The sequence below is a fragment of the Cibotium barometz genome, chromosome 17, assembly GCF_041138505.1.
Source record: "Cibotium barometz isolate CiBa-2024 chromosome 17, ASM4113850v1, whole genome shotgun sequence".
Taxonomy (NCBI): Eukaryota; Viridiplantae; Streptophyta; class Polypodiopsida; order Cyatheales; family Cibotiaceae; genus Cibotium; species Cibotium barometz.
This window is the reverse complement of record NC_141062.1, coordinates 35,716,960-35,731,663: the sequence shown is the minus strand read 5'-3', so window position 1 is coordinate 35,731,663 and position 14,704 is coordinate 35,716,960. Positions and strand designations below refer to the sequence as shown.

Genomic DNA, 14,704 nt, shown 5'->3' with positions numbered 1-14,704 from the left:
CCTTGAGGTGCATTATCACTTTCTGAGGGAGAAGGTTCTAGCAGGTGATGTAGATCTCATATATGTTAGCAGATAGGATCAGGTGGCTAACATCTTCATCATGAAGGCATTGGGCACATAGAAGCTCCACAGGTTTAGGAGCTTACTTGTAGTGCAGTGTGTGGAGTTGAGCTCGAGGGGGAGTGTTGAGATATCAAACTCAACTAATGCTATGGCAGACATTGATGACCCGCATGGGTTTGGCATGGTTGGTGAGATTATGGTTGATATGCCACTAGGGATGATAGGCCATGTGACAGCCGTTATGGAGTACTAGAGTTATGGCATAGTTATAGCACCAGCTCATATAGTCAAGTTTACACTATAGACCGACCATTTGTATGTTATTGCAGGAGAGTACTTTCCCTTTATGTATGTACTCTTATCTTTTAGTTATATGGTTGTAGAGAAGAGAAGAATATAGAAGAAAATTGAGTCATCCATCTCTCTTGTGTCTTTCTCTCTCTTGTGTGTGTGTGTGTGTGTGTGTGTGTGTTTGCTTGCAAGGAACTCAAGCTCTCCCTCTCCCCCGAATTCTCTTTAGTCTACAACGTTTGAAACCATTTATTTATACTATCTAACTTAGTTGAGGATTTTGTCTAAGGTGGATACTTAACCTGTGCAACTATCCTCGAGGACTTGAATTTTAATTCTATCATATTGGTTGGTCTTATAAAAAGATTCAGACGGTAAATTTTGAGCTATTATATGACTCGATTTAGATTTATATAGCTCACTTCCTATACAGTTGGTCAACTTGAACGGTTCTCCTATTATTAACTTCCATAACTAAAAAATCTATTACGAGGGAGATTGGATTTGAGATCTATTTTTGCACATGAGTTTATTATATAAAAAGGAAAATTTCCATTTAAATAAATTTTCAAAATGCAACCTTTCTCTCTCTAAAAAATATTCTCTCTAGAATTCGACCATGGAAAAAATACATCTTTTGATATGACTGGGATACAAGTAGGGAGGTACCTTACCAAGAGTATGCCACCTAGCCCTATCTAGTTATATCTTCCTTTACTAAGTGGCCATTTACATAAAGGCAACAACCTTAGAATTCATGTCTATATCTCCCTTTAGTAAGTGGTACACAAGGGAAACAACCTTAGACTTCATGTCTATATTAAATGCGAAGGCCTATTGTTATTTAGACTAATGTGTATGTGCACACATGGATGCTAGATCACATAGATCTTTCAACAATCTCTCTTGATCTAAACATCCATTTGTGCTTGATCAAGGACTCACAAAGAACTTAATTCCCACTAGCTATAAATGATTACATTACAAAAGTGTTGCATAGTCTGGATGGCACCATAACTCTTCCTTCACATATAGTAGGGAGAACAATTCATAAGATACAACCATTGCCATAAGCTAACTCACGAAGAATAAGATCTCGCTACAGTTGAACTCGGCACTCTTCCCAAGAGTACTGCTGTGCCTATAATAGATCATAAATTCAAAATGACATGTTGCCAATCATGTGATGTGGATGACAAAGTCACACAGAGCTTTGAGAAGAAGCATGAGAATCATGCCTACTAAGACATCATGAAGGATGGGGTTGTGTGTAAACTCACATGCCCAAGGGTTACATAATTGATGAGATAAAGGCCAAGGATGAAGTCTCACAAAGTATTGCACAAAGGTTGATATAAAAAACACTTATATAAAGGTCTCATAGAGCGGCCAGCCGGAGGAGAAGCGTCTCCTTCCCCTCTTTTGATTACTTGATCCCCACCCTGTACGTGAGGCGTTTGTATTTTCCCTTCATGGTTGTTTTAGCCCTTCGCGGCTGTTATTTCAATTACTAATAGAAGGATCTTTTTCCCGGAAAAAAAACACTAAATTAGAGCTCACACTCACATGTGCTCACAAAGTAACATGTCTTCACAACAAAGAGGTGTTGATAACAAGTGTAACTCCATCTCTCACATGCAAAAGAGGCTTCGGTTAATGACAAGAGTAACTCCATCTCTCAGTGAGTATCATCATCACTGAAGGATGCACCCAAGCTCAAGCTGGCCGGGCTCTTCATCGTCAGGAGGAGGAGGAGGATGGAGGCACGCCGAAGCTGCCAAACGATATTCTGTCCACCCCTCCAGCAAACCAGCCACTTGAAAGCGTCCAGCCTTGCACAGGTTTTGCCGTTCTCACACCCTCATGCCACACCCTCACATGTTTTTTGTATGCTTTTGTTGCAAAAAAAATCAACAAGTCCCTTCCCCACGCGGATCACGCTTGTATGCACACACACATGCATGTATATATGTGTTTATGTATGCATGCATATGTGTCTGTATTTATGTACACACATGCGTGTGTGACGGGCACGCATGCGCACATAGACATACGGACACACTTGCTCTTATCTCTTCCTTGTTGCACATAGCATAAAAAATCAGTAGAGATCTTTTTTTTTTTTGAAGGCAAGGAGTCTTTTCATTCCTTGCTAATTTGCCACACTCAACAGGCTATGTTGTGATTATGGCTAACGAGGCATTATCCTTAGCCACAGCAACTTTGGGGCTATGGCACTTCACCAAGGAGTCTGGACACCGCTTGACCTAACACAACGTGCCAGTCATGATCGTCATAAGCCATAGATATTGTATTCATAAGCTACCCAGACTTTAAGGATTTACTCACAAATAGGCTAGGCTATGCTAAATGCATTTCATTCTTTGCATCATCATCCTTGTTGGTACTGTGTTTGGAAAGAAATACATCTCATTATGCCCTGGATATAGTTGGTTGTAGAGAATGACCAGTTTGTGTTGCAATATATCTACACACACAGATACCTTTCTATAACATTACATGATATTGTGGTTTTTTGGTCTCATAATCTAGATTTTGACAAGGTGGTATGTTGACTCAGTGTTTACAGAATGACACGATAGAAACAACCCTAACGTTTGGGATTGGAAACCAATGTAAAGGGAGTAATGAGGACTCTTTACATGTAGATGGCCAGACGAAGATGTTCTATAGCACAGCAGAATTGCAAGGCGCTCTAGTGGCTCTGGACAGGATGAGCTTAAAAGGAATTCCTGTCAACATTGACATTTATTGCTCTCTTCTGCGATGCTGCATTAACAAGAAGGCCTTGGCTGATGGAAAGCAAGTACATGTACACATGATAAAAAATGGGTTCAAGCCAGATTCTTCAATAAGTAACCTTCTGATTGATTTGTATGTGAATTGTAGATGTATAATGGATGCTCGCCAATTTTTTGATACTTTGTTGGAGCGAGATTTGTGCACATGGGCTTTAATGCTTAAGAGTTATGCCAGCCATGGGCATTGGGAGGAATTGTTAGCACTCTTTTGGAAAATGGGGAGTGAAGGTGTGACGCCCAACAGTTACATATATGCAATTGTCCTTCAAGCGTGTGCCCACCTACAAAATCTAGAGAATGGCAAGGAGATTTATGCGTGCATTATCAAAAGTGGTTGTAAAGTTGATATGTTTGTGGCAAGTACCCTCATTAGCATGTATACGAAGTGTGGGATCCTAGATGATGCATGGCTAGTATTCAATAAGATGCCTAGCCGGAATGTGGTGTCATGGAGTGCAATGCTTGCTGGGTATGCCCATCATGGCCATGCAAAGGAGGCCATCAAACTTTTCTGGCAGATGCAACATGATGACGGTGTAAAGCCAAACGAGATCATATGCACTAGCATCCTTAAGGCATGTGCCAAGATAGGAGCCCTAAGAGAGGGAAAGCAGGTTCATGATTGCATCATAAGGAACAGATTTGAATCAAGCCTTTCTGTTGGGAACACACTCATCGACATGTATGCAAAATGCGGAAGTCTAGGGGATGCACGCCAAGTGTTTGACAAGATTCCACGGCCAGATGTCATCTCGTGGAGTGCTATGATTGCAGGATATGGAGAACACAGAAATGGTAAGGAGCCTTTTAAGTTGTTCTCAGAGATGGAAAGTAAAGGCATACATGTGAACGACGTTACCTTTTTGAATCTTTTGAAAGCTTGTGTAAGTATCGAATACCTGGATGAGGCAAGGGGGATACATGCTCATATTGTTAGACGGGGACTAACATTGGATGGCTTTCTAGAGAATACCCTTGTTGATGTCTATGCTAAATGTGGGAGCCTTGTAGATGCATGCTATGTCTTCAAAATATTGTCGGTACGCAACGTGGTATCCTGGAGTGCATTGATTGCAGGCCATGCCCAGCATGGACTCTATAAAGAGGCATTGATGCTATTTTACCGGATGGGAGTAGAAGGCCTAAGGCCCAATGCAACTACCTTTGTAAGTATTCTCAAGGCAACTGCTGGCTTAAGACTTTTAGAGATAGGCAAGCATATCCATTTTGGCATTTCTGAAAAGGGGCTGGAATTGGAGCTCTTTGTTGGAAGTGCCCTTGTTGACATGTATGCCAAATGCAGAAGTGTCAAGGATGCCCGGCAAGTATTTGACCGCATGCCGAAAAGGAACATTGTCTCATGGAGTTCAATTATTGCATGTTATGCCCAGCAAGGGACTGCAGAAGAGGCTGCAGAACTTTTTTGGCGAATGCAAAGAGAAGGGGTGAAGCCGGATGAGGTCACCTTTGTTAGCGTCCTCAAGGCATGCGTCAACTGGGCCATGCTAGAACAAGGCAAGCAAATCCACAATTACTTTCTTAAAATGGGCCATAAATTGAGCTTTTTTCTAGGGAGCACCCTTGTTGATATGTACACTAGATGTGGAAGCCTAGAAGATGCGCGCCGTGTGTTTGATGAGATAGCATGTCGGGATGCTGCCTTGTGGAATGCCATGATTATCGGGTATGGCCAGCATGGCCTTGCTCTGGATGCCTTTCAACTTTTTAGCCAAATGCAGCAACAAGGCATGGAGTTGAATCATGTCACCTTTGTTGGAGTTTTATCTGCCTGCAGCCATGCAGGCCTCTTGGATGAAGGCTGCCATCTTTTTGAGTCAATAAAGTGGGACCATTGCATTCCGATAACGACAGAGCATTGTGTATGTATGGTAGATTTACTTGGCCGTGCAGGGTGCCTGCAGGAGGCTGTGGAGTTCGTTCAAAGAATGCCTTCTCAACCTGATGCTACCATTTGGGTGTCATTGCTGGGTGCATGCAGAATAAATTATAATATGAAGCTAGCAACCGCAGTTATTAATAGTCTTCTCGAGTTAGAGCCTGAGAATACAGTAGCATTTGTGCTACTCTCAAACATTGTATATGAAGCTGGTTAGCATTGTTGCCACTAAGAGAACTGTGCATAGATCTTTCTAAATGGAAAGTGATGGGTGGGCGGGAGTGGGGGATGGCTACTGGGGCTGTTGACTCTCTTGCATGAATGTTAATACAGGAGCAGGCATGGGTGCAAAAGGATTGGAGTGGACCTCGGTTGTCAATGGCCATACCCCTTTCGACAATGCCAACCACAAGGTTGTGCCAAGGTGGCATGGTTATGGTTTCGGCATGTTTGAGGGCGAGAAATGTTTAGGCATGTATTTACTGGAGCTTCACCGTCACAGAGAGGTCATGCTGATGCAGCATTCTGAGAGACAAAGCTAGCATGCCACCTTCCAGATCTCCATCACAGATTTCTCACAGCCACTGATTATAGAGGCACGACCGGAGCAGTAGCAGGACTAGCCAGGTCAACGACAGTCTACATGGACGCGTGATCCTCTGGCCCAACTTACACAGAGTGTCACTAGTGAGCGAGCACGATTCCTTTTGAGAGCTAGACGCATCAGATTTGAGAGGCTGCATCCATCCACCCGGTAGTCGTAGATCCAGGATATCCTTCGACGACATGGCAAGCTCCCATCACAGAGGGGAGATGCTATGGCTGTGTTGCGCTCTATTTTGGAGGAAGATACTGTATGACCACATATGGTCATCGATATGGATACTTCAGCTTATGAAGCTAGTTTTGTACAATATTTCTTTTCCATGGTTCAATATTCGTCATGGATACATTGTTCTACCTTTTTGGTCTCAAAAGACCCTTAGGTTCTTTTGAAGACATTAATCTCTTTCTCTGTCTCTCTCTGGTTTTTGGTTAAGAGGATGTTGAGATTTTCTTGGCATGTCATGCAAACCTTCTTCAAGGTGATCCATCATGTCAAGGAGCAGCATTGTACAGATGTGATGATCCGGCTGTGGTGCCTTGGTATTTGTTGGTATTGAGTTCTATATGTGCTTCCTTAGGTAGCTTGTTGCTCAATTTTGGACATCTGAATCCCCTAACGGTGTCTATAAGGCCTGTTGGTCAAGCAAGACGCATGCTGTGAATCGACTTGGCTCCTTATATCTCAGCATTTACTTAAGTGTTTGATTTTTCTTCATTTATGGCTCAATCTATGCCTACTGTAGTCCTAGGTTTGTCACAAGGCTTTACATATTAGTAGGAAGTTCTCAATACTCATGCTGTCAGTGATTTGATGTAGTACAAGACATGCACTTGGAGAATGTACCAAAAAATCTTCGTTGAAGTGTACTTGGGCCAAAGAGCTTCTTACTAGCCTTCACGTGCCCATATGCGCATATTGTTCCTGTAGAGCCAATGCACACTCGCTTGTAGAGCTAAGCTTGGGCTGTGGCTTTTACTACCAACACAGTACAATTCTAGTATTTTGCCAAAAATGCGCCCATGGCTTGTAGAAACTTGCAGAAGATCGTGGAGTCTAACAGGCACGACTTTTGTATAGGCTCCCGTATTCTTTTACTTTGCTTATGTGTGGTAGAGATCTCTGTCTGATAGTCACTCAGTGGCTTGAATATTATCAGGTGCATTCTGGGGCCTAATTTGTTGATGTATATAAGCAGGTACATTCATGGTAGATGCCGAAGATCCTAGACTTAACTGTTAGCCTGTCTGACAGCATTGCTGTCTTGTCTTGCTGACAGCATGGCTTAATTTCATTATTTGGCATTGCTGCTCTGTCTGAGAGCTAAGTCCTGCTAAGGCTGAACTGGCCTCACAGATTTCAGAGTTGTTTCTTTGAGATTGTGTAGCATCCTAGTACTGTTTTGTTTTCCAAGCCGGGGTCAACTTGGCACAGGTGTGCCCCTGTTAAACTTGAAAGGCCTAAATTGTCCCAATAGTACAGAAGTCAATAAAGCTGTTAATGTTAATTCTGTTAGCTGTTAACACTAAATCTTGAGGAGGGAGATGATGAGAAGAGGGTAGGGTTTTAGGTGATGCATGGATAGATCCACAAGGAACTTTTGGTCGTTCCTTTTATCTAGGAAAAAATTGCCTTTTATTACTAGGTATAAATGAACATATCTAGGAAAAGTCCGGACTAGGGAAAATAGAACGTTTTCTACATAGACAAACTAGGAAAGCTAGACGAATTAGTTTCCTATGTAACATTTTTGTATGGGAATTTTTTCTTATATTGCAGTTTTCCTATGTGGGGTCTTTCTCCTATGTAGATTTTTTTAAATAAAAAAAGTATGGCATTTTCCCATGTAGCAAGTATTTTCTAGAATTGTTTACTTGAAAAAACAAAAAAAATCTCACATAAAATCTTATTTTATATGTAAGAATTTTTTTAAATATAGCAAATATTTTTCTAGAATCGTTTACTTGAAAAGCAAAAAAAATCTTATATCTAAAATTCTTTTTCTATATATGGTTACTAATTTACTTAGTTAATTATATGATTCTTTGTAGTTTGTTTATTATAATTACATGGATTGTAAAATCTTTATATGATTCTTTGTAGTTTGTTAATAATTACATAGATTGCAAAATCTTAATTTACCATTTTTATATCTAAATAATACCTAATAAAATTAAAAATTATTTATTTTTTTATTATTTATACTAAAATAATTTGGTAATTAATACTAAAATATAAATACATGGTATTCACTATTCAAAATTTTCAAATTGAAAATACACATTTGATAATTGTAAATAATTTGATAATACTAGAATATGAATATATTGTATCAAATTTTTTAAATTGGATATTAAACATATATACCACCTCTACAACTAACTATATCTAGCTATATACCGTATCTGCAACTAACAAGCTGTCCACACAACAAAACCAACCGACAAGATGTCATTCGGCAAGCAATTGAAAACAAGAGGTGAGGCAAAGCATCGACATTCCGCCAAGAGTTGCTTGATGCAATGCCAATGTCCACTCCTCTTCTCGACATTCAGTGTCTCAACCCTCCTTTTACTACTTTGGCTCTCCACTGAGTGGGTAGAGTGCTCCCACGGAGGGTAGAGATGGTTATATAGCTAGGTTTACTTGTAAATACCTATTTAGATAGTCCAACAGTGCACTTGAAAATTCAAAGAGCTTCCACCCGACAAGTCCAAAACTCCATTCTGAACCTAACAAACCCACAACCATTTTACAAATGACCCGGTACTAATGGGGCACCTACACAGATAGTCCGATAGTGCACCTGAAAAGTGAAAGAGCTTCCACCCGACAAGTCCAAAACTCCATTCCGAACCTAACAAACCTACGAAAGCCATTTTACAAATGACTCGGCACATTCGACACACTGACTATGCACATACTCAAACTAAGGATTTAATACCTTGCACAAGGAACATTTGCGTAGAAGCCATGGTTGATGGAGCCACACCCAGAGCCTAGAAAGCAGCTCCTTTATCCATTTGTTGCCGAAATGATACTCATCACCATTAGGGACGATTCATGCTCCCTAGACCTCGACATGCTCTGCAAAGTCAACAAAACTCTCATTCAAGCCCAAATCGAAAATCTTTTTAGGGTTACCTATCCGTTAGTAGAGTGTCATTTTGTTTTCAACCTACCCAAAGTAGCCCCTTACTTTTGACAAGGTCGAGGCCTTACAACCTTTTGAAACCATGGGCTCGGATCTCTCTCTCACTCTACGCCCTACCACAATACGAATAATTCAAGGGAGGTCGAGATGCCAGATAGCTCGCATCACTAAATCCCTCTCACCAACTATCTTGTGAGAAGAGCCCTACACCGTCTACCCACTACATCAAAATTCCACAATGGGAAGGGAGCCATGGCCAAGGTTCGGCACCTGATTAACCAACACTTGATTGTTAGCTTAGAAAATTACCCTTATTATTATTAGTCACTTTTACCTTAGCTTAGGGGTAGCTTAGGAATAAGACTCAAATAGTTATGACGAATCATAGGGGTAGCTTAGGAATAAGACTCAAATAGTTATGACGAATCATAGGTGATGCTTTGTTCTCGATTCATGCCGTTATGTAATACGAAGTGCTGATAGAGGAAATCATAAGAGATTATCATTAGAGGTTAGTAGAGAAGAAAGCAATATATAGCTATGTGTGATTCATCTCTATAATTTTGTGTAGTCTTATGAGTGATGTAGTGTCCAAGTAACCCTTGTATCGCATTCTGTTGGATGTCTAAATGATGGTTTGTAACTTAATTATGTGTAATGTTTGATTCGTAACCTTTACGTTGGTTTAGCTAACATGTTTGGCAATCTTGTTGTGATCGATTACTCAAACATGCTCTTTTTGATGCTCTCAGAATCATGTAGTCTTCTGAATGACTCTTATTAGGCCGTCACCTATTGTTTTATCGTTCCTCTGTGTTACAGATGAAAAATTGTGTTATAATGCTCGCCAAGGGTGTCATAGCTGTACCACACTAGTAGGCGATTCACGTCGCGAGCTGGGTTTGGAGAATCTGTGGGAGGATGCACCCATGGAAGAGGAATATGCAGCTATCGAAGAGGACTACGAAAGAGGAGGATCAGTCCTCAGAAGACAATGTCACGGAAGATACAATCAACGGCCCTTAATTGACTCACGTGCGGCCAAGAATCTATTACAACACACGGCTATACACATGGTTGTATCCGCGTATATAGATGCATGTACAGTCGCGTATTGTTACAAAATTCTAGAGGCATACTCGAGAGTAGAATTTTCACAGACAACCGAGAGAAAATGTGTGTTGGTTTGTAATAGAGGCATCCACAAGAAAGACGAATTATCGTGCTACTGTGTGTTGGTCTGTGTTGGGAGGTAATATAGGTGCCCAGGAGAGACTAATTGTGGTGGGTGCATCTTCATTTCTGAGGAGGTTGGAGATCAACATGATCATATTTTAAAAAAATAACTCATATAAAAAATATGAAATCAACATTGGTATTTAATAAAATTAATGATGTATTAGGGTGAGCTTGGCCTAACATTTGCCACATCTTCAATTAAATCCATACATGCTAATTGTTCTATCTCAAGATCCATATCTCCACCCATTGCAAGATCAACAAAAAGATCTATGCCACTGTTAGTGGACTCCACATCATCATCATCCTTGGTATGTTTAGATTTGATTGCTTCGTCCTCATCTTGGATAGGGACACCTTCATCTTTGTATCTCGCTCTCGGCATCGTGCACTTGATCATCCACATGTTCATTTTCAACTCCCACTTCATTCATGATCTCTTCAACATCCGCCTCTTGAAAATACTCTTTGAATGAGGAAGTAGCTTCTATTATATACGACCATTTCTTATCATTTAGGTTCGGTTGAAACATAACCTAGTATGAAAGAACACACAAAGTGTTAATTAAACACACACAATGAACTATATAATAAAAGCTTAAATAAAATATTTATGGCTAGTTTTTACTTATTCACAATGTTGAGGTGAACAAATGTGTCTCTCTCAGTTTGCCAAACCTTTGTAGAGTTAATCGCCATGAATCCATTTGGATGCTTTTTCACAATTGCTTCACGATCTTGACACACAACATCTTTGAACCATTTCAAATCCAATATATAAGAATCCAACATTTAGAATGTTTTGAATCATACTACAGTAATCAAGCATTGCTCTACTCTCTTACTCAAAACTTACCATAACTCTATAATCTTGAGTATTTCTCTTTATATCTATATATGTTGAGTGCAAAAGTGCCTTCCCCCTTGGACCACATGGCATTGTAAACCTTATACTGCTACCAACAACAAATGAATTATATATATATGAAAATGAGTGCAAAAGTGCCTTCCCCCTTGGACCACATGGCATTGTAAACCTTATACTGCTACCAACAACAAACGAATTATATATATATGAAAATGAATAACCATATAATGTGATTTTATTTGGGTTACGAGATATAGAGGCACACTTACTTGAGGCTTGCATCCTCTTGCGTACTCCTATTTTCCTTTGTTTTTGTAAATGCCCCTTTTAAAGAGTACATGACACCTGCGGGTGTACAAAAGGATGCCATTTGATCCTTCACTCTCTTATGCTCTTGCTTTGTCAAGATCCAAGATATTGGGGCAAAACTACCTTTTTGTTCTCTTCAACGCTCGACCAAGTGGTTGGGAGATGATCTCAAGTCCTCCTGAACTAGAAAAGAATCTATCTTTTCAATTAAGTTATCCAAAATGTTTGATGCCACATTTTTTATGATTTACATTGGATCTAGAAGATGCTTTATATTTAGCTCTGTTAATATGGAAGGTGAAAGAAGATTGAGTACCTTGTCATTCCTGACTGTGGCATTTAGGATGATCCTCTCCACACCACTTCCCAATCACCTTGTTAGAGGATGTGGGGAAACTCCCTTTATAGATGGAACCAAATTCTTGAGCTAGATTAAGGGCTTGTTGATGGGGCCGGTGTTGCAGGGCAAGGTGAAGGAGGCCAAGAAGCAGCTGGCTAGAGTGTTGATGAAGCACTTATACCGATGCTCATACCACTGCATGTAAAATTATAGAACGCGGTATCGGATTGTTATTTCTTCATTTGCCTCTATTTACCTCCAAACAAGGTCAAAGGTAAGCCTTCCACCCCCCCTTGCCTTTCCCTCATTTCTTCAAGGTTTACCATGGTTTTCACCTTGTGTGTGTGTGTGTGTGTGTGTGTGTGCACTTACTCTCCTCTATTAGTGTCCACCATGGGCGATGCTAACAAATGTTGCATTTTTGTGTAGTTGTTGTGATGATGGTGATGGCTCTAATGAAATGAAGAAATGTCTAAGTCGCCTTGTTGTCCAACGTCAATCTAATGAAATGAATAAATGTCTGATGACTTGGCTCTCTGCTTGCTAAGCCCCTTGCCTCTAGCTAATGGGACACAAATAGCGATCTCTTACTGGTGCTAAGAGCTTATTATGGCCTGGTTGTGGTGAAGCTCGATGATGGCCTTCAAAGTTCTTCCTAATTTGCATGTAGAAGTCACAGCATCTGAGTGAATGCAATGATGAGGCTTAACCACCATAGCCACACCAATCTTGGTGCTTGAGATTATGGACAACATCCATGGCAACAACAATCTGTTGGGACTAGATCCTTTAGTCTCTTGCTTGTTGTCTTTTGCTTGCTTACTGAGCCCCACAAAGCTATGATGCTTTGCCCTTTTTTTCATTATTCCAATGGTGCTATGCAATCACTGTCTAAGAGCTGTAAAAGCTCAATGAAGAGACTATGTGGGAGCTTGTTGTTGCTATTATCAAGATCCTTTGTTTCTCCTGTAGCCAGCTAGGTTAGAAGACCCCTAGGCTGCCCAGCTTACTATAAATCCTTGAAGGGAACTGGAAACTCAAGGCTCAATGATGCCAAAATCCAAGTTGTAAACTATTTGCTTTCTCAACCAAACTCTGCACTATTGCTTGGAGATCTTCACACTCAAGAAACCTTATATGCAAGTTAGGAGAACCCTATGGTGTATGTGGCACACTGGCTCACACCAGTGGACTGGGTTCAATTCCCAATAGGGTCATACTTACAAACACAGTGTTAACCAACAAACTTTTTGAATTTTTGCACTCAAAATTGTAAAGCTTGTAAACTTTTGTAATCAACTAGTTATCAATATGCTCTCTGCATAATATTGATGTCTAGATCTGTAATAGAACATGCTATACATCTTCTTGATGGAAATGTGCTAAAATGTTTTAATCCAAGATATGTTCTTGCAAAACGGTGTCTTCTCAACACTTTTCTTGTTTCCTTTACTTGCAATACATGAAGATTTATACTAATCTATGTAGATTTGTACTATTCCAACAGATTTGTAAGCTTTGTCCAACTTTTTGTGACAAGATTAGAAAGATTTGATCAAGAATCACTTACTACTCTGTTTTTGCATCAAGATTTGATTTCAGCACAATAAACTTTGCATAATCTGTTAACTACTTTGTTATACACTGTAGATCTAAAATAGAATTGTACTCTGTATTGTTCTTGAAAATCTACACCAATCCTTAAAAAACTATATCAACTACACATAAAATCTTGAAATCTGCACCAAGATTTTGTACACTTTCTTGAAACTGTATCAAATTTCTACACACTTTCTTTAAAATGCACCAAATTTCTGCACAGTAATCTAAAAACTCTGCACAACAACCTTGATTTTTTACACCACAATCTTCTTCTTGCAATATTTCTCCAAGAACTCAAAGATTTGGCAATCTAGGGTTTGATCTTAAAGAAATAAGGGCTTTAAGGATTGATATTTGAAACTGTAGGCTCTCTAACCAAGATAATGCAAGAAAATCATTCAAAATTGGTTGCTGAAATCTCTGCAAACCCTAATTTTGCAAATCAAGGAAATTTCAAGAAATCAAGATTAAGAAAATCAAGAAGTTCAAGAAATCAAACAATAAAGTGAATTAGGGTTCTGAAAACAGTGATTAATACGAATTCAAAAATGATTAACATAAATTTCATTACTAATCTTATCAAAATAAGAAATCAGCAAATCTGAAAACTATGTAAAAATCAATTCTGAAAATGATTAACACTAATCATGATCAAGATGATGCATTCTGAAAAATTGGATTAACAGTAATCCAAAAAAAATATTATCACTAATCAAGATCAAGAAAATTCATTCTAAAAATTGGATTAAGCATAATCTGAAAACGATTATCACTCATCACTCTCTAAGCAAGGATCTAAGCCAAGAGCTCTGATACCAATTGAAATGGAGTGATCATTAAGCTCAGATTAGAGAAAAATCATCATAGATTAATATAAGATTAAAAATAGTCTTATATAATGGCCATGATGCCTAAGTGAGTTAACCTCCCACCAAGAGGATGGCTATCAAGCTTGCCATGAGCCCTAGACCATGAGTGGCCATCTCCAAGAAAGGAGCCAAGATGTCAAGAGAGGTTAAAAAGGGTTCAAAAGTTAGAAAGGTACAATGATAGTCCATGAGCATCCTTTTATATTTGAGCCCATGACCAAGGTCCTATACCTAAAAACTAAAGGTGTTGCTTCATTACACCTTGGCCTCCACCACGACCTCTACCTTGCCTCTACCTGAATTAGAGTAGAAGGCATGTTCTAATGTGTTCTTTCTTTGTGAAGAAGAGTCCTCACCTAGAGACTTTTCTTCTATTATTAGCATAGACACTATGTCTCAAAAGTTAGGAATATTCCCTTTGACTGCAATGGAGGTCTTGAATGGCTTGTACTCTTTGTCAATCCCATTCCAACACACACTCACCAAATCATCACTTCCACCGATACATTGATAAACCCAAGGGATTCAACGATTCCCTTGATCTTTAAAGCATACTCATTGATAGACATGCTTTTCTTTTCCACTATATGCAGCTCTTGTTTTAACTGCAGTTTCCTTGCCTTTGTATTAGTTTGGAACATCTGCA

At 39.5% G+C, this 14,704-nt stretch overlaps 1 protein-coding gene across 1 annotated transcript; it reads left to right on the top strand.

Moving 5' to 3' along the window:
* The first annotated feature begins 1,916 nt into the window (after window positions 1-1,916).
* Window positions 1,917-6,092, top strand: LOC147629934 (pentatricopeptide repeat-containing protein At4g39530-like). Its single transcript, XM_086811468.1, has 2 exons — window positions 1,917-2,195; window positions 2,936-6,092. The coding sequence occupies exons 1-2, from the start codon at window positions 2,112-2,114 to the stop codon at window positions 5,288-5,290; spliced, it is 2,439 nt and encodes an 812-aa protein (XP_086667594.1). The 5' UTR covers window positions 1,917-2,111; the 3' UTR covers window positions 5,291-6,092.
* Window positions 6,093-14,704: the final 8,612 nt, after the last annotated feature.

What these genes read in the sequence shown, in the direction of transcription:
- LOC147629934 (XM_086811468.1), top strand. Translation starts at nt 2,112, where the DNA reads ATGGAGGCACGCCGAAGCTGCCAAACGATATTCTGTCCACCCCTCCAG. An exon ending in AAGCGTCCAGCCTTGCACAG is followed by an intron (nt 2,196 to 2,935) that starts GTTTTGCCGTTC and finishes ATGTTGACTCAG; the next exon opens with TGTTTACAGAATGACACGAT.